Raw genomic sequence first — 18,126 nt, forward strand, 5'->3', positions numbered from 1 at the left:
CACTTATGATGGCTACGTCGAAACGCTATGCTCAAGTCGCGGAATTGCTTCTTCAACACGGAGCCAATCCTGCGTTGAGCTTCGAAGGCTGTCCCTCGTGGTGGAGACCGCGTCCGTTTGTTGCATGCCGCGAGTCAAATATGAGTCTGCATGAGTTTGACAGAGATACATTTCTGTAGTCCTCGGCCCTTCACGTCGCCTTACTGGCTCCTCAGAACGCGCTCATGATTTCCAATAATATCCTCAGGTCTGTCCCATCCAGCTTCTTGACCAAATTTTCCGATCCGCGTAGGCTCTTCTTTGGTATTGCTGTTGCTCAAGATCACGTCGAGTTAGTAGATATGTTATTCAATCGAGGCGCAGACATCGATCACGGAGGCTCATCTAATTTCCATAGGAACACTCCAGTACTTCATTAAGTCATCTCCGGCGAGGTGGTTCGCAAGTTGACGCTAGCAGGTTCACCGCTACATACACCTGTCGAGTTCGGCCCCAATGCTCTCCATGCCGTATGTCTCCGTCAGACAGATTGATTTTCTACAATTAGAGAGCTCGTCCGGCAGGGCGTCAAACTGGAAGATACCACAGCTAGTATAGACCGGCGGCCACCTACATTCGTCCACCACGAGCCTCGCAGAAGAATCCCCCAAACAGCTCTCAATCTCGCATGCGGACAGCTCAATCCTGCTCATATCCAAACGCTGCTTGAACTAGGCGCTCACCCGCTGGGAGCTTGTCTTGGAGAGAACAGTATTGACAACAAGAAAGGCAGTGAGTTCTGCAGGGTGACACCCCTTCACAATTTGTTTGTCCCCGATTATACGGCCTTGCAGACACGGATGAAGAGCCACGAGGAGTTAGGATGCGCCATAAAATCGGCTTTCAATTTGTTAATCAGCCACCCTCTGAGGTTCCAGAGCAGTATTGTCTTACGGAAATGTCTACCTTGGGTCTCCAGGTCATGATCTCATGTCTAAGTTTTCGCACGAACACTGGGTCCGTCCCGACACCTATAAAGAACATGACTTTGGTAAGTGCACCCCGCTTCAACTTTTCTTCATTCATCCGTTTTCAGACGACACCGAGATCCCACAGGCTATGTTCGACTTGGCAGAAGATGGAAGGGATCAGATCAACGCGATCATAGAGCCGGTTTATATTTCGCCGCTGCTAGCTCTCCTGGGTCACCGCTTCGATCACTCCCTCGGTGTTGGAGCCTTTTAACGGCCAAAGCTGGTCGAGTGGCTTCTGGAACACGGCGCCGACCCGAACATGTGCGACAAGAAAGGCTTCTCGCCCCTCCACTACGCAGTCTTCTGGCTCGATGCCCGGGCCATCGAGCTTCTCCTCCATTATGGCGCTCGGATCAAGCGTAAGGACGAGTTGAAGGTCATTAATGCCCTCCTCAGTGGCATCTACACCAGGAAACACCATGAAGAGTCACAGTGTAACAGCCTACACCCCAGCATGTGGGTGAGGATGGTGCAGAATGTCGACTTACACCTCGCGTCGAGTCATTACATCGGCAGCAGCTGCATCGAGCACTGGCAGCCCGGCACGTCACTGCCCGCATGTACGGTCCACCGCGAGTATCATTCTTGGTGGATCTCGGAGAGAAAAGAACAATTGGTGCATCCGGAGCTCGTCAAGCGGTGGGGAGGTCTGCGTAAAGCTCTGCGCGGAGTACCGAAGAGCGCAAGAGGAAGATCTGTAAGGCGCTGGTGCGAACGCCAAAGGTGCTATCCTTTTCCAAGCCCAGGGCGATTATGCGAGGTAATAGTGAGTTGTACCGGACCTGGCCGGAAAAGGCCAATCCTGACACGATTCGGAACAGTGTTTGGGACTGGGCGATGGCGACGTACCAGAGTCCTTGGTTTCTGAACGAGATCAAGCGGCTCAGTGGAAAGGCTGGCGATTATCGGCCTGGGGTTCATATGGACATCACCGGGCTACCTATGTGGGAGGGGGGAACAGTGTTTCTGTTAACTTAACGGTAAGTACGCCCCTTTCTCTTATATCTCAGTCCATTTTATTAGCAGAGCAGCCTTCCTACAATAGAGCAGTAATTCTAGTGGAGATCTCAAGGCCTAAGGGATTCAGGACATTGTTCTCAAGAGTTGAAGAGCAAAAAAGGCTTCCCTTGGCATGCGTAAGAGCCGCTCTCAAAACACAGGGTTACCTAACCAGCATAGAGACCCCCTAGGGACATACCCCCCTATGCAGCAGTAGAATAGACCTCTGTCGAAAGCACCCCCCCCTCCCGGGTAGGTACTGATAGATCATAGAAACTACGTAGTTACTTGACGAATACGCGTATACTTGCGCAATTCCCTAACCAGAAAGTGCCGTCTCTGACTTCGTCATGGCCCATAGAGGAAGAAGTTTGTCTTATTCCTAAGGTATCGTAGGTTGAGAGACGAGACTCGGAAAGTGAACTAGCTTTTACGAGTGGCCGATTCCAAGACTTGAACATAATCAGGAACCCAAAGTAGTGAGTATATACACACAGGTCATAGTAAAAACATTTGACGAGTCTTCTAGGCCTGGCTAGAGTCTGGAAGTTGGGTTTTCTTCCGTCGAGCTTAGGTTTTTGTGCTGCAGTAGGATGCCTGGAACGGGACAATGTTGAGGTAGCATCACGTGGGTTTGATAATATGTCGATGGAATATTGAGTCTTCGTGCGCAGATAAATTCAAGCTCGATGATCAGAAAAGTAGTCATATCTGTTTTGTTAGCCCCCAAGACAGATCACTGTGCTGAGGCTTTGTATGTATTTTCCATCGATGGCGAGAAGATGATGGTCGTGGTGACTGCTTCGGCGTTCTCTGAAGCTGGCAAGAAACACAAGCCTGAAAAGGCCACGATATCGAAAAACGTGTTCATGACCTATGGAATTGTTTCATATTATTCCGTCGCAGTTGAGAAGTGTTTGTCAATTTGACGAGAGGGAAGCACACGGATTAAACATGTGACTTCGATCTAAAGAAGTCTCTTGAACTTCTGAGCTCTCCAGTTGCATGCTAGATGAGGAATTCAGAAAGATGACTATTGAAATGTAAGAGAATGTATCAGGCCGTTGATTTCTCGGTGATTTGCAAGCGAAACAGGTTAGAGATTATTCTGAAAAGGGGCCACTCTATGAACAAATAATACAGTGGTGAATTCCCTCACAAACCTAAGCAACATGCGGGAATTCCAAAACTGTCGAGGGTGTCAATGGAAGTGAGAAGGACCTTGGAAGAGGAAACATACACGGTGGTCAAAACAATCTCCTCGATTCTGATCAGCTTTTTGAGAGGGATCATTACAGAATCAGAATATTAGTCCTCGCTGTTCATTCTGTTTAGGACAAGTTGAGCTTTAACTCATCAGCGAAGTCCAGCGAAGTCCAGCGAAGTCCAGCGGAAACATCAAGCACTGCGGATAAGTCAATCTACTCATGATGTCGGTTGGGCTTTTCCATCAAAACTGACAGGGGTCAGGGTCCGATGGGATGTCAGAGATTCTAGACCGCCCATCGAAAAAAGTCATATGAGAAAGTGTCGATCTGCAACGGGGTCACCCCCTTCCCAGGGCTGACTCGGGCTCTCGCGAAATTCAGCTGGAGTGTTTGGGGGTCTCCGCTGGGTTCTTTTGAGAGAGGAGGTCATCCTCTTCATTTCGTGATGCTTTGTTGATACTTCGTTTGCATAGAATCATTTTCGACCGTCTGAGTCAGTGTCCATGGCGTAGCTAGACGAAGGAAGTGCAGAATAACTTCCTTGTGTGAAGCCAAGAGATAGTGTCTGTTTGCAGGCGAGAGGAGGGATGAAGGGGCGTGTCTATCGCGGGGCTCTACGAAAATTGTCATGACCTAGAGGTCGCAAAGATTTCTGTCCCGTGACGTAATCCGTCGACAGCGAATTCGGCGCAATGTTGCAGTGACTCGTGAGATGATAATTTCTGGAAGAGCTTGAGGCAGGCCGCTTCATTACTTGAGATGTCAAGGCATCTCGGGTTCTCATAGGACCCCGACCAACAGGCAGCACAGGCTGCCTGCACGAGTGCGAGTATCCGTATTGCTGGTTTACAATGGATCCTCTACTAAGGTCAGACTGGTCAGTACGGATAGACGGGGATCGAGCGGAAGATGTAAGCCGTAGGGGGGGGCCTTCAGTCTCCTCAGATCAGTCAGGCTCGGAAGTCAATCGCACATGAATGTGGTCTGCGGAGTGATCCCATGACAAAGCAGTGGCAAATTATAGGACTGAGATTTAGGCAAAGAGTTGAGCATGGATGGCATTGGTGGGACCTGAGGAGGTTTAGATTCCACAGTGCAGTCTATCTCGCGTGCGACTATCCGTACGGACGCCTGCATCTTATTCTTGAGGACCTAAGGAACCTGGAGGGATTGTGACCATCTATATGAGGTTCTGGGGCTGTAGCGAGAGTGAAGGCGGTTCGAGATTATACACTCGCAAAAAAGTGGTAATCTGCGGGAATAGTAGTTACTTTTTTCGTCTCGTGACTCGTAGCGAGTTTCCTCGAGATAGAGTTTTAGGTAATCTTGAGATTGTTTCTATATGGTGCCTTGTTCCATCGCAGGCAAAAACCGAGCAAGTCGATAGTATACGTGCGGTGCAAAGGTTAATATGTTTTCTAAGATTGCGCATTTGGGAATGTGGGAGGCGTCGTGAGATTACCCGCTGTCTCTTGCCCATTGTGCCCGGCCCGGGGGTATCCGCTCATCGGCATGAATTGCCGGACAGAGTTCTTGGGAAGATTTCTCGGGGTTGATTGCGGATACACAGCAATGTGGTCGGTGGGAAAATTGTCCCAGCTGTCTGTCACCTAATCACTTGAGCCGGGTGGCCGTACAGTAGTGCCATCCTTGAGATTAAGACCAGATCTAGCTTCTCTGTGATTGTGTCCGTGTGCAGTCAACAATGATGGAGAGGAAAGTCTAATTGTTGGGAAATATACCCAAGATCCAGACGAATATGATCGACTGGGCGGAATACTACGTCAAAAAAGGGTAGCAAGCAGCATGACGATCCAAAGAGACCCTACGAATCACGGTTCCGGGTTTTGTCGGTATTTCGTATGGGTACGATTTAGTTTGAGAAAGAAGCGCGGGAGAGGCGTGGCGGCGGCGGCGCCCAGCCCACAGTTTGGATCCCAAGGCGTTACAACTTTGTTGGCTGGTGGAGTTGGGAGTGGGAGCCGGGGGTGCTTGGCAGGAGAATTTCGAAATGATTTCGGGATTAGCGTCAGGGGCGGGATGCTCGTGTTGACAAGGGTCTTGGGTTCTTAAGCGAGATCCTCTTGGGACTCTGGAGACTGGACTGGCCTTGTCATGGGCCGTGAACCCGTTATCCTTGGAGGAGAGGGACGGGAAGAGGAGTGACTCGTGAGAGAGGTCTAGAATTTCGGGGAATTTCGATGAGCTGACTGGATGATTTGAGGGATTTGCAGCAAGACTCGATGCTAACTAGGCGGAGGGCGAAGGCGGCTATCTGCATGGTGGTCCTTGGAATCACATAGTATGGGTCGGGAAGTTTTTGTGGCGGTTGGCATGAGGCGAGGTGATGTCAATAACCTGGGGTCCTGTCAGAGAAGCGTTGGTGATATATGAAGACAAGAAAAGAAACCACCCAGCCGGCATTTGGTGTGTAATCACTATAGTTACTATCTTCACTGAACTGCTCTCCTTCAAGTTCATCTGCGAATGCAGTCTGGTCAAAGTTGGTTGACAACGATCATTAATGAGATAGAATTTGTAGATGGCTTCACTGATCGCCAGAGACAGAGGTTTGTTTTTTCATCTCATACCTCACTCGGGAAATGAAATGAAGAAATGTGATGGGATTCATGTGGATGACAGGGAGTTGGGAATCGAATCGAGTTGAGATGAATACGAAAAAGGCGGGAAAACAAAAATATCGAGAAGGGAAAAAAAGTGTAATCATCATCCCAACTCGCATAGCAACATTCATGAACCGCCAATCTAGTTGCGACTCGGTAAACGCTCAAGCACCAAGGCAACCCCAGTCGGCGCTGACAGGTGTGACAAGGGATAGACAGGACGTTCATAGAGCTCTGCAAGCGAGTGGAAAGAGAAACCGAGAAGAGAACTGACGGCAGCCGGGCAGACCAAAGCCTAGGCCCAACGCTGAACCCATACGCGCTAGACTGATTAGGGGGAAAAGGCTGGCAGCAGCCAACAAGATAAATTTAATCAAGAAGACGGGAAAATGAGCTGATGGCTGATGGATCATGGGTTGACGAGCTTGTCTCCAAGGCTGGGTTTGTTTAGGTACTAAAGTAGTGATGGCTGTAAGCCTGCAGCTGCGAGGATTGAAGAAGACTGGAAGTCGAGTGCCCTGTTCCCCGGATTTTCGGAATGTTCCCAAGCCTCAAGGCAATACTCCGTAAGTCCTTTGCAAATCCATGGTAGAGCTGACAGACGAAAACAAAAAAGACACAGAGCGAGATAGTGGCAGAGAAGAGTGGGATGTCGAGACCGGGTTCTTGAAACCAAGCGATCAACAGACGGCGGCCCATTGGTGGAATGCGCTACGTTGACCCTGGACCACCCACTTGTTTGACATGAATTAAGGAGTGAGCGGGAGGCCGAGGCGCTGAGGTGTGGTGCTTTTTTACTTTGGAGTCTTGCCTCAACAGTCAACTCTCTCTCTCTCTCTCTTCCCACATACGCCTCTGACCGTAGGCTTGGTAAGAGACCGATGGGCGCTAGCAGGCTTGTTTGTCTTCCTAGCCTCTAGGGGCTCCGTACTTCCGTGGCGACGGTCTACCCCATAGTCACTTTCGCTGGACGGAATCACGGATACTATGCCTCGTGTAAGGCCTGGTCCATGAGCCGAGAGGCCCGTCGTCTGAAGTTGAGAATTAAGATCGGTGTGTTAAGGCAGGGCAAGCAGCCACCCGCAAATCCGAGCTTCTGCATGACAATCCCTTCCGGAAGTCTATCCATTGCGCGGGATCATGAGTGTACAATCAGAGCTTACCAAGACGAACCTCTCTAGGGAAACGCTGTCGGCTATTTGAGGTGTACCTGGCAGCGACGGGAAGAAACGAGACGACGGCTGGCTCTGAGAGAAACAACGGAAGTTTAATACAGAGTAACTTTACGTAGTAGCAGATGGCATCATGGAAGATGAATACCGTCATCTCCCACCCAAAGCATCTTCACTGGTGTCCCCAATCGATGACCTTCGCGGCTTGCTTGCCCAGAGCCCTGGAAACTCTAGCGCTTGGTCTGTCCACCGCCACTCCATGTTCGTTTTCTTTTCTTCTCGGTTGGCGTTCCATGGCGTTCCCATCCAGAGTGAAAGTCTTACACTAGTCCACTGGCCACTCCATGTAGCCAAAGCCACCCCGGGCCCCGGGATGGACGGGGTGGGGAACAGTCGAAATTGCATCCTCCGCCGCGTTTGCTGTAGTGAAACGGCCAGGGAGATTTGACCAGCCCAGGATCGTGTGCAATCGACTTACACGCACATACGCCCATCCAGATTACAGAGAGGGGTTGCAGAGTAAGGAACCACATACTCTATTGGGTCCATGCCTAGCACTCTAGCCCTGTCGTCCTGTCCGCCTGTCTGTCTGTTGCTGACAACCGCGACGGCGGTGCTCTCCCGAAATCTCCAGAGACTACTCCGTAGAGTCCACCCACCCCCTTACCTGATGCTGGTCTACGCTGGCCATGTTGGGTGGTAGTGGTGGTGCGGGTTCCCAATATGGGCAATATGGGGATCTTGTTGAACGGCTCCATTCGCGCCATTGTCTTCTTTAAATGGAGGCAAACACCGCACCTCCCAGCTAGACATCAAGGCTTTCTCTCTTCTCTTCTTCTTGCGATCAAGGGATTGTTGACCATCTCCTTGCCCAACCGACATTCTTTTTTCCAGACATTCGTTCATTCACTCATTCAAAAGGCTCTAGTCCTTTCAAACAAGCTACCAAACGAAACATACACGATCATTCATTTACTGAACTTTGAAAGTTCCTGAACTGCTATATACAACAACAGCAAACATGCGTTTCTTCTCCGTCCTCGGCTTCGCGGCCGCGGCCGTCGCCCAGCTGACGTCGTCTTCCCTCGAGAAGCACGTTGACACCGCCACCATCAAGTCCTTCAACCCCATCAAGGAGGCTTACTGGACCGGTCTCCCCCACCACCGCCGTACCCCCTTCGCCGTCTCCCCCGACGGAAAGTCGGCCTGGCTCGCGTACCTCGACTCCTCAGAGACGGGCGTCCACGTCCAGCAGATCGATCCCACCACCTTCGCCGCCACCGGTGACCCCGTCACCGTCTCGGGCGGTAAGGAGGCCGCCGGTCTCGTCGCCCACAACGATGGTTTCGCTCTCATGACCAACGAGGTTCTCTCCGGCTCCGGCACCGACAACGCCATCGCTGTTCTCTACCGCTACACCACCGGCAAGACCGAGCCCACCTTCAAGACCTGGCTCGGCGGCCCCAACGTCGACGGAAGCCAGGCCATGGCCTCCCCCGACGTCAACGGTGACCTCGTCTTCTCCGAGAAGGCCGGTTACTACGCCGCTTACATTGTTGTCACCGCCTACCAGGGTGATGCCACCGGCCACTTTGGTGATGCCATCCGCTATGTCGACACCGCCGGAAAGCTCACCTCCATCTCTGGCGCCTCCTCCAGCTGGGGCTGCTCCCACAACACCGGTATCGCCTTCGAGGCCGCCGACGCCGCCCCCTTCGCCTCCATCTGCGCTGAGGACCAGGGTGCCGTCTGGCTCAACACCAAGTCCCAGGGCATGACCACCGACAACGTTAAGATCTCCAACGAGCACGTCATCAACGGCGGTGCCAACGAGGCCATGGGCGGTATGTCCGGCTCCTACTCCAACCTTGCCCGCTTCATCGGCGCCGACTCGTACATCTTCTCCTGGGTCTCCCGTGGTGCCATCGACTTGACCGAGAACTCCTGGATGGGCTCCGGCTACACCACCTCCAAGAACCGCACCAACAACCGCAACGTCGCCATCGCCCTCTTCTCCGACAAGAACACCCTCGTCGGCTCCCAGGCCACCTCCGTTGCCGGCACCGCCGACGGTGACTCCCAGATCAACTGGATGACCTCGGGCTCCAACGACTGCTCCAACGCTCACGCCGCCACCTTTGACTCCTCCAAGGCTCTCATCACCTGGGAGGAGATCTCCTCCCCCACCTGCGCCTTCGATGCCATGGGCTGCCAGGGTACCTTCGCAGGCACCAAGTTCCAGATGGTCGGCAGCGACGGCAAGAAGATTGGTGAGGTCCTCAGCTCCGACGACACCTACGTCGCTGGTGACATGGTTACCATGTCCGACGGCCGTATCTGCTGGCCTTACGTCTCCATGACCTGGAAGCTCGACGGCCCCGTCACCGGCTCTCCCGTCACCAAGATGTCTTTCGCCTGCATGGCTGGCGGCGCCGGCTCCGGCACCGCTTCCTCCGCTGCTCCCGCCTCCTCTGCTGCCCCTGCCACCAGCGCCGCCGCCGTCGCTTCTTCCTCCGCTCCCGTCGCCGCCGCTCCCTCCACCACCGCTCCCTCCACCACCGAGGCTGTCGACGCCGTCGCCACCAGCGCTGTGAACTCTGCTGACCCCACCTTCGCCTCCGGCACCGCCCCCGAGCCCATCTTCGAGACCATCTCCGGCCCGGCCTACACCCCCTCCGCCTCCGCCTCCGCCCCGGCCGCCGTCCCCACCTCCTCTGAGGCTGCCTCCGTCCCCGCTGAGGCCCCCGCCTCGTCTGCCCCGGCTGCTTCCGCCTCCGCCCCCTCCGGCGCTCCCGTCCCTATCTTCGAGACTGTGTCCCAGGCCCCTGCCTCATCTGCCGCTCCCGTTCCCGGCACCACCGTCTCCGAGGCCAAGCCCGAGCTGACCGCCACCCCCTCCGGCGCTGCTCCCTCCAAGACCAAGAAGACTCGCACCCGCACCAAGACCCGTGGCCCCAAGCCCACCGGTGCCCCTGCTCAGAGCGGCAAGTGCAGCACCCGCACCACCATCAAGACCGTCTACGTCACCGCATAAATGAGTAGATGATCTGATACAATCCTACCTTGTGGGGATGATGAAAAGGGGTTGAGTTGAGAGAAGAGCGTAAGAGAGAAGGAGTTGGGAGTAGCAGCATCGAGCACATCACTTCTTCAGGTGAAGAGATTGTGGCTCGATGAGTTTTCATGTACATACTATGTACGGCTTGTACACAAATTTCCCGCCTCGCATCTTTCTGTTCCCTCGCTCCATCCGCTTGGGTCAAGGGATGAGAAGAGCGAGTCAAGGCCACTGGCCGGTTTTGAGCAAAATTGAACAAAGACTTAGTTCATCATCGGCAGTATTCCGGCGAGCGCGCTCCCGTTTCGTTCCACGCTCGTGTGCATGACTCCATGTTCTTTATTTTGCGGGCCTCTTATCCCAAGTGAGCAGTTGACTAGGTCAATTATAGTAGTGGCCGAATTCGACGCGATGAAATGCGAGAGATTCGGAATCCGGCAGGTGAGTGTCGTGGAAAGGCCATGTGATGGACATGGAAGTTGAGTCGCGCACAGTTGTGAGAAACGATGGGGGGAAGAAGAGGAAATGAGAACCAAAGTCAGCGATGACCTCGTTGAGATCAAAGCGGCACCTTAACAATGATGCTAACGGCCAGTTCCGAACCAATAGACCCGCCGATAGTCTACCAGAGTTGAATTCTGCCCTTTGTACTCCGTAAGCAGCAAGATGGACACTGAAGACCAGGGGGGAGCGCCTCTCAGAAATCACTTTCCAACCAACAGTCTCCAACGGTTGGCTTGTCTCAGTTGAAGCTAGTCCTGACTTTCTCTCTCCCAAGGATCGAAAGAAATAAGAGGCGGTCTAAACACCCACGAATGGGCAGACCAGCGGAGCCACATGGCGATGATGACACAGGATAACCCTGTCACGCATCCTGCTAACCTCAGGGGCAACCATCTGTCAGACTGTAAGGTACCGCGGTGCGACGAATCGACGATAACGGACCGCCATTGAGGGCCGCTTTCACTCCCCAAAAGAGCAAGAGGAGCAGAAGCTGACAGTCATGACAGGGTAGCATCAAGCCAATGGCGACCAAGATGTGGACTTTCACGTCCTAATTGGGCGGTTCTTCCCGAGCTAGAGAGGATGGGATCCCCTTTGAGCTCTTCTCGTCGATAGATGGGAGATCACCAGGGGACCAATTGAGTTTCGATGATCATCAAGGGCCCAATGAGCACGCAAGCACAGCACTTGAGCTTAAACCGTGTTGGTCTCTTTGGGAATAGTATCGAGTCCAGAAAAAAGGTTCCCGTCTACCTCTCTCCCTGGTCGGACCCTGACTCTTGTCCCACCTGATTCCTACCTGACGGCGCATCGTCCATACACGGGCAACACTCCATGAGTCCATCACCATCGAAGGATGTATCTGGCCGAAAACGTGCCTTGCCTGCTGTCATGCCCCCGGGGAAAGACGCGCGGAGCCCATCAGCGGCATCTTTCCAAGACCCCAAGACACGTTTGTCCGGCTATCATAGCCGTGCTAGAGGAGAGAAGGAAGAGGATAGCGGGTTGGTTTCCCCCCACCTCCGGCGCAGTATCCGGGCAATGTTCAAGACCGTGTGGCCATGGGAATAACCTAATCGAGTGGCTGCTAATCCGTCAACGTTGCATTTCAGTCACGTACCAATCCCCTCCGTCCCCTCCGTCGTATGCTAACAACCCCTACCATCAAGAGAAGAACCAGATAACCTCGTAGGCTCGTAGCCGGGATGGGCATCACACCATCTTCCAGCTGCGTCCGCGTCTGTCGTCCAGTCACGCGTGAGATGTGCCCCCCAAGCATCGAAGATACCTTGCTCGGTTTCCGTCCCGGCAGCTGCGCCATTGCCGACAGACCAATCTGATCTGGCATATGGCTAACCATTCTTGGGTAGGGGAAGGGGGAATAAGATATACAGATAGAGACGATGGAGGGAGAGAAGAGACAAGCGGCCACCTTATAAGGCCTAGTGGCCGCCTCTCCCGTCAAGTCTCACGTTGTTGGAGCTGTAGACATCTCCTCGTCGGTGATATCGCGCGCCTCAAGTCACCCTTTGAATCAGCCAGGCCAGCTTCGTTGCTGTGCGTCCTCTCATTTTTCCAACGACATTCGTTCAGAATACCAGACGCTCTTTGATCCCCTTTTGCTTTTCTCTTTGATACCCTTAACATGGTCCGCTCAAGTGTAGTTGGTTGTTTCCTGGCCGGAATGCTCCTTGCTTCTAGCGCAGCCGCTCACACCGAAGGCTGCAGCTGCTCCTCCGATGGCATCCAGCGCGTCACCTACATCGTCGTCGAGATGCCCGAACAGCCCGAACAAGCAGCATCCTCCTCCTCCTCCCTCACAACACTAACCACCGTCGCGAAGCCAACGTCCACGGAAAGATTCACCACGCAAGCAGAGCACGTAATCGAGGATATACCAGCCTACGAGCCCCTCGCCGTCAAGCCCGAGACCCTCCGTCCGGCCGTAAACACAACACATACCTTTGGCGCCTCCGCAGCTCCAGGAATCGACACAAAGGATCCCATCAACATCGTTCCGGCCACGAATGTTTCGCTCTACTACGCGGCCACAGACACGGAAGAACAGGGCTCCATCGACATGAAGCTCGCGTTCAAGAATCCTGCCGTAGTCCTCGAGCACATCGACGCCATCAGCAACGTCGCATGCGGAGATGATGAACTCACCGTCTCTTTCTCCTCCCTGGACGCCTTTGACGAGGCCATCAAGGATTGGACCGACTCCGCAGAAGAAGGCTTCATCCTCATCACCAATCATATGGGCAACTGTGACGCCGAGTTCGAACGCGGCTTCTTCCTCGCAACGGGCCTGACCTCCAGCAAGGGCGACCTCTCAATCACAGTCGCTGCGTCAAAGGAAGAACTCACAACCATTGCCGGCGAGTGCGAAATGTCCTTTACCTCTCTCCCGGCCGCCACGCTCTCCAAGCGCCTCACCCTCGACCCGTCCGTCTCCCTCACCTTTGCCGAGGGCCTCGCCGAGGACACGGTGCTCTACAGCGACGGGCAGTACGTCAACATCACGGCCGACGAGGCTTGGTTCAGCTCTAGCATCACCTTCTCCGGCTACCTAAAGTACAACTTTTGGGGCTTCAAGCTGCAGGCCCTGTACTTTGACCTCGACACGACCTTTGAATCGGCCGTCGGCGTGTCGGTCGACGTCGCCGCGTCCTACAGCCACGCGCTCAAGTATGCCCCGGACGCATTATCCTACTCCCTTGTCTCCGTCCCCGGTATTGTCGAGCTCGGTCCGGGCGTGGCGTTCGCCGTGGGCTTGGACTTTGACGTCTCGGCTGCCGTTGGCGTCACTGCCGGACTGAGCGTCAGTCTGCCGGCGGGCAACGTCCACCTCGATCTGCTTCACGGGGAGAAGTCATCGGCGAGCGGATGGGAGCCAAAGTACAGCAGCTACGCCAACATCACCGAGTCAGCTGACGTGCGTGTCGATGCTTCGGCGGACGTAACCGTTCAGCTGGCGTTCAAGTTGCTCGGCGGGCTGGTCGATCTCAGCTCCGGCATCACGGCGACGCCGGGTTTCGATAACGTCTTCAAGCTGCGCGGGGAACAGAATCTGGGAGTCAGCGGCAGCGTTGGTGGCAGCAGCAGCAGCAGCGGCAGTAGCAGCATCGGGGGCGGTAACTTTACGAGCAAGCCAGCCGAGGTGACGCAGGTGAGTGTTGATGTGCCCAAGGACGGGTTGATCTGCGCCGAGAACAATGGGGTCGAATTTGCAACGGATTTCTACTTCAACTTGACTGGGTTCGCGACTCAGTGGTGGAGCGGCGAGCTTTACAGCACCCGTGTGCCGCTCTGGGATCTGTGTTACAGCTTTTGAGGAGCTTCACCGGTGGTGACGTGCCCTTGGCATATTTTACGACTTTTCTTTTCTTCATTCATGATGTATACTTATACCTGTACCTAACCTAAAGTAATTACTTCCATGTCTTTTTGTCCGTGAGCCTCTTCCTTTCGTCACGTATTTCCACGCAAGCTGCAGTATGTGGGTTCTAGTTATGTCTATTTCTTTTCCCTTTAAAAGTCCTCCCTTATTTTGACTCTCCAGCTTCATCATACTCACACTAGCAAGCGTAATGGCATAAGATGGGTCTATGATGAGTATATGCCGCACCAAGACATGATCAACGCGGGTTTCGCAGACGATCACGGGTTCCAGAGCCACAGAAAGCGAGCGGCAGATGTGAAGGAGGTTCCAAGAATAGCTGCACCTTCTCTTCGAGGGCGGGGAGAAAGACAATAACCCGACGTGATCTGCCGCCCGCCTCTGAAAAAAGAACGGAGACCGAAACCGGGACGGACAATGAGCCTGGTCTCGACTCGATCCGACTCAACTTGACTGGGTCTTGACTGAGGTGGACTCTGTCAATCCGGTCAAGGGCACTCGAGTCGATCGTTCGGGATAGTTCTCAAACCCCCACAATCCACCATCACATCATTCAAAGCCGCTGGCTGGACCACCGTGCGTGCCCCCTCCCTCCCCGGGCCCAGGGTCGTGGTTCCCCCCGTCCACTGTAAATCAAGCTTACTATGGTGATATTGGAGCTTATTTGCTGCTAATGTTTAAAAAATTCTTATTCTTTCTAGACCGTGCTCTCTTTACCCCCTTTTCTTTTTCTGTTGCGAGGTTGTGTACTGGGGGTGTGGTGTTTCAGGAGTCTGACATCCCGAGTTACGGATGGCACATGACGTTTATTCGTCCATCGGATGAGCTGGACGAACTTGGGTTGAGCGTCACCGACGGCTTTTCAACTGGCAGACTGACAGCCAAGGGGAACCCCAGACGGACGTTTTGGAGGTGGGCTTGGCGCATTGCGTCTTGAGCCTTTTCTGTCCATGTTCACAGTTCAGATGGATGTTGGCAACCTGGACAAACTTGCCAAGACCATTTGACGTGGTAGTTGGAAGCACAGAAGGTGAACGAGAAGCAGCAGAGGTGTCGGCCAAGACTTTTTCCCTGGAGGGATGTTGAGACAAACCGAGCTCCTGAGACTGTTGAAATGCGACTCCGCGAAACTTTTGTGGAGAAATCTCCGTGGTGGAGCTGTGAACATCAACTTCAGCCAAGACCAACCCACAACGCTCTCACCACCGACAACAACAACAATAACAAGGGCTTCGGTTTGCCAGTCGCCTTTGCGGATACTTGTCTATGATCCATCGAGGCGCCGGGGAGTTTAGACGTTGGAGACAAGGCCGATCTGAGAGGCCGCTCCGAGAGTCTGGCACATGCCATGGTTAGAGAGTGGTGACTCGGATCCATTGATCCAATGGTGGTTTGTTTCACGAGGGTTCTTCCCCCCTGAGGCTCATGGGATGATGGTATTGGCATCATTCTCATGGTCCATCACGTTGCGACCCATGGGCGGCTGGAGTTCAGCGCAAGAATACCAGATGATGGCGCAAAGACAGGGTGAACACATGGGGTAGGCGGACCTTAATTGTGAGGTGAAGTCGACTGGCGGGATGGAATATAAAGCATGGCTTCTTGGCCGCTGGTGATAACAATTGCTCTTTCTCTTCACCCTCACACCACCTCATCCATCACCACATTCTCCTTTTTCTCCTGTTCCCTTGAGCCAGTCTCATTCTCTTCAACACTACTCGGGCAGTAGTCGTTCTTTTACTTGTACTTTACTCTCTTTTTCTTACATTCTCTCACACTTTACTCTCATATCTCTATCTTCTCTCACAACTCCAAGATGAAGTTCTCCACAGCAGCTATCGCCCTCTTGGCCGGCGTCGTCGCCGCGGCGCCCGCCTCCGAAGTCTCCCGCAGCCGTCAACGCCGCGCCGGAGGCAGCGAACTTATCCAGCAGCTCCAGTCCACCTTCGACCGCAACAACCCAAACGGCACCCCCGCCGCGGCCGGAGACCCTGACGACCTCGACGGTGACGGTGTCATTAACGTCTTCGAGGCCGGAGCACAAGCCAGCAAGCGCAAGCGCGGTGGCGGCGGCAACGGTGGCCAGCAGGCTGCTGGTGCCGGTGCCGGTGGTAATGGTGCCCAGGCCAAGGGTGGCAACGCCGGCGGCAACGCCAACAACCAGAACAATGCTGGCAATGCCGGTAACGCGGCGGATGAGGAGGATGCCGCCGCTGGCAATGGTGGTGCTGCTGCTGATGACGAAGATGCGGCTGCCGGCAACGGCAACGCTGCTGCAGACGATGAAGACGCTGCCGCTGGCAACGCAGGCAACGCAGCTGACGAGGAAGACGCTGCTGCTGACAACGGCAATGCTGGCAACGCGAACGCCGGTAACGCCAATGCTGGAGCAGGCAACGCCAAGGCCGGAAAGAACAAGAACGCTGGTAATGCCAATGCTGGCAATGCCGCCGATGAGGAGGATGCCGCTGCCGGCAACGGTGCTGCCGCCGATGAAGAGGACGCGGCCGCCGGTAACACAGGCAATGCTGGCAATGCCGCCGACGAGGAGGATGCCGCAGCTGGCGATGCAAACGCTGGCAACGCCAACGCCGGCAACGCAAACGCTGGAGCAGGAAACGCAAAGGCTGGCAAGAACAAGAACGCTGGTAACGGTGCCGCCAACAACAACGCCGGTAACGCGGCCGACGACGAGGATGCTGCCGCCGGCAACGCAGGTAACGCCGCAGACGATGCTGCCGCCGGCAATGCAGGCAACGCTGCAGATGATGAAGACGCCGCCGCAGGAAATGGCAACGCTACCGCTGACGAGGAGGATGCCGCGGCCGACAACGGAAACGCCAATGCAGGCAACGCGAACGCTGGAGCCGGAAACGCAAAGGCTGGCAAGAACAAGAACGCTGGTAACGGTGCCGCCAACAACAATGCCGGCAACGCCGCAGATGAGGAGGACGCTGCCGCAGACAACGGAAACGCGGCTGATGAGGAAGATGCTGCCGCCGGCAACGGCAATGCTGCTGACGAAGCTGACGCCGCGGCCGGAGGCGCCGCTAACAACGGGACTGCCAACGCCGGCGCTGCTACCGGTGGTGCTGCCGGTGCCGGTAAGGCCAACAAGGCGAGCAAGGCCAAGGCCTCTCGCAATGGCCGCTCTCTCAACCTCTATGCCGCGCGCAACATTGCGCGCGGCCGTCCCTCCCGGCGCGCATAATTTCTCTCTAGGCGCTGAAGAGTCTTTCTTTCATGCCGCTGCTGGCGGGAAAGAAGACTCTAGTGAGGACAATAAGGGCTTTGGTGATTCCGGCCGTGCCACTGGCGCCAATGATGACTCTGAGGAGAGTGATCGCGCAAGGGGCAAGGGCAAAGGCAAGGGCAGAAACAACTCCAAGAGCAAGTCGAAGTCGTATTCGTCTAGGAAAGGCGAGCAACCTGATCGGTCTGGCGATGGCCTCAGAGCCGAGGAGAGTTCGGCGATGATCGGTCGGCCTGATGGTCCTGGGTCTGGGCTTGGGTTTGCTGAGTTGTCTGAGTTCTATGAGATTCGGTGTGATGAGTGAAGAAAATGAAATGGTAATTCAAAATGGCGTAGCTTTTTTTGGTAATGTGAGGGAATATCTGTCTTTACTGTCCCGTACCTAACTCAGTGACATGAAGTGGCTGATAAATGGCAAACGCTACCTTCTATTATCATACAACTTTAAACGACGAAGACTTCAGTTCCTAAATATCGACTCCATGCATAGAGCTTCTCTACGAAGCAAACTTGAAGCTTCAATACAAGCCATCCTCGTCTCAATCGCAAGTCGTGGTGAGTTCGACTTCACCCACCTGAGATGAATTTCATGTTGGTTGTGTTGTGTCTGTCCACTTATGAACTCTGGTTGTGAAAACAGACCATTCCAAACATGGGCCTGACACCGTAAACCGGACTATGCACTCGATGTTGTAGACACAATTAGGATACTATTCATTGCCCGGGATCGCGATTCCAGCTTTGATCAGTCAAAATATCTCAGCTTCTCCGAAGATGCGGCTGTTACACCGTTGGCCGGAGCTGCAGGTCCGGCTTCGAGTTCGCCACGGCCCGCCGAGACACAACAAAGTGGGACCGGGTGTCGGACGGATCCAAGACTTCGATGACGATTCTG

The 18,126-nt window shown here is 54.3% G+C and overlaps 5 protein-coding genes across 5 annotated transcripts; 4 read left to right on the forward strand and 1 right to left on the reverse strand.

Moving 5' to 3' along the window:
- Positions 1-937: 937 nt before the first annotated feature.
- Positions 938-2,091, forward strand: BDP55DRAFT_638695 (uncharacterized protein; the record flags this gene model as incomplete). The annotated part of the gene is made up of 4 exons (XM_060573150.1): positions 938-1,030; positions 1,234-1,710; positions 1,835-1,993; positions 2,059-2,091. 4 exons carry the CDS (start codon positions 938-940, stop codon positions 2,089-2,091), a joined length of 762 nt encoding a protein of 253 aa, XP_060422204.1.
- A 5,648-nt stretch (positions 2,092-7,739) lies between these two features.
- On the forward strand, positions 7,740-10,050 carry BDP55DRAFT_698945 (uncharacterized protein; the record flags this gene model as incomplete). Its single annotated transcript, XM_060577842.1, has 3 exons — positions 7,740-7,743; positions 8,033-9,810; positions 9,838-10,050. 3 exons carry the CDS (start codon positions 7,740-7,742, stop codon positions 10,048-10,050), a joined length of 1,995 nt encoding a protein of 664 aa, XP_060422205.1.
- Positions 10,051-11,592: 1,542 nt separating this feature from the next.
- BDP55DRAFT_437780 (uncharacterized protein) lies at positions 11,593-12,081 on the reverse strand. The gene has a single exon (XM_060567567.1). It carries the CDS (start codon positions 11,936-11,938, stop codon positions 11,687-11,689), a length of 252 nt encoding a protein of 83 aa, XP_060422206.1. The 5' UTR covers positions 11,939-12,081; the 3' UTR covers positions 11,593-11,686.
- Positions 12,082-12,223: 142 nt separating this feature from the next.
- On the forward strand, positions 12,224-13,912 carry BDP55DRAFT_567219 (uncharacterized protein; the record flags this gene model as incomplete). The annotated part of the gene is made up of 2 exons (XM_060570574.1): positions 12,224-13,666; positions 13,730-13,912. 2 exons carry the CDS (start codon positions 12,224-12,226, stop codon positions 13,910-13,912), a joined length of 1,626 nt encoding a protein of 541 aa, XP_060422207.1.
- A 2,595-nt stretch (positions 13,913-16,507) lies between these two features.
- Positions 16,508-17,581, forward strand: BDP55DRAFT_685646 (uncharacterized protein). Its single transcript, XM_060576463.1, has one exon. The coding sequence runs from the start codon at positions 16,513-16,515 to the stop codon at positions 17,533-17,535; it is 1,023 nt and encodes a 340-aa protein (XP_060422208.1). The 5' UTR covers positions 16,508-16,512; the 3' UTR covers positions 17,536-17,581.
- The last annotated feature ends 545 nt before the right edge of the window (positions 17,582-18,126 follow it).

The sequence above is a fragment of the Colletotrichum godetiae genome (genome assembly GCF_030913485.1).
Source record: "Colletotrichum godetiae strain CBS 193.32 chromosome Unknown BDP55scaffold_92, whole genome shotgun sequence".
NCBI lineage: Eukaryota > Fungi > Ascomycota > Sordariomycetes > Glomerellales > Glomerellaceae > Colletotrichum > Colletotrichum godetiae.

What these genes read in the sequence shown, in the direction of transcription:
- BDP55DRAFT_437780 (XM_060567567.1), bottom strand. Translation starts at nt 11,938, where the DNA reads ATGGTTAGCCATATGCCAGATCAGATTGGTCTGTCGGCAATGGCGCAG.
- BDP55DRAFT_685646 (XM_060576463.1), top strand. Translation starts at nt 16,513, where the DNA reads ATGCCGCCGACGAGGAGGATGCCGCAGCTGGCGATGCAAACGCTGGCA.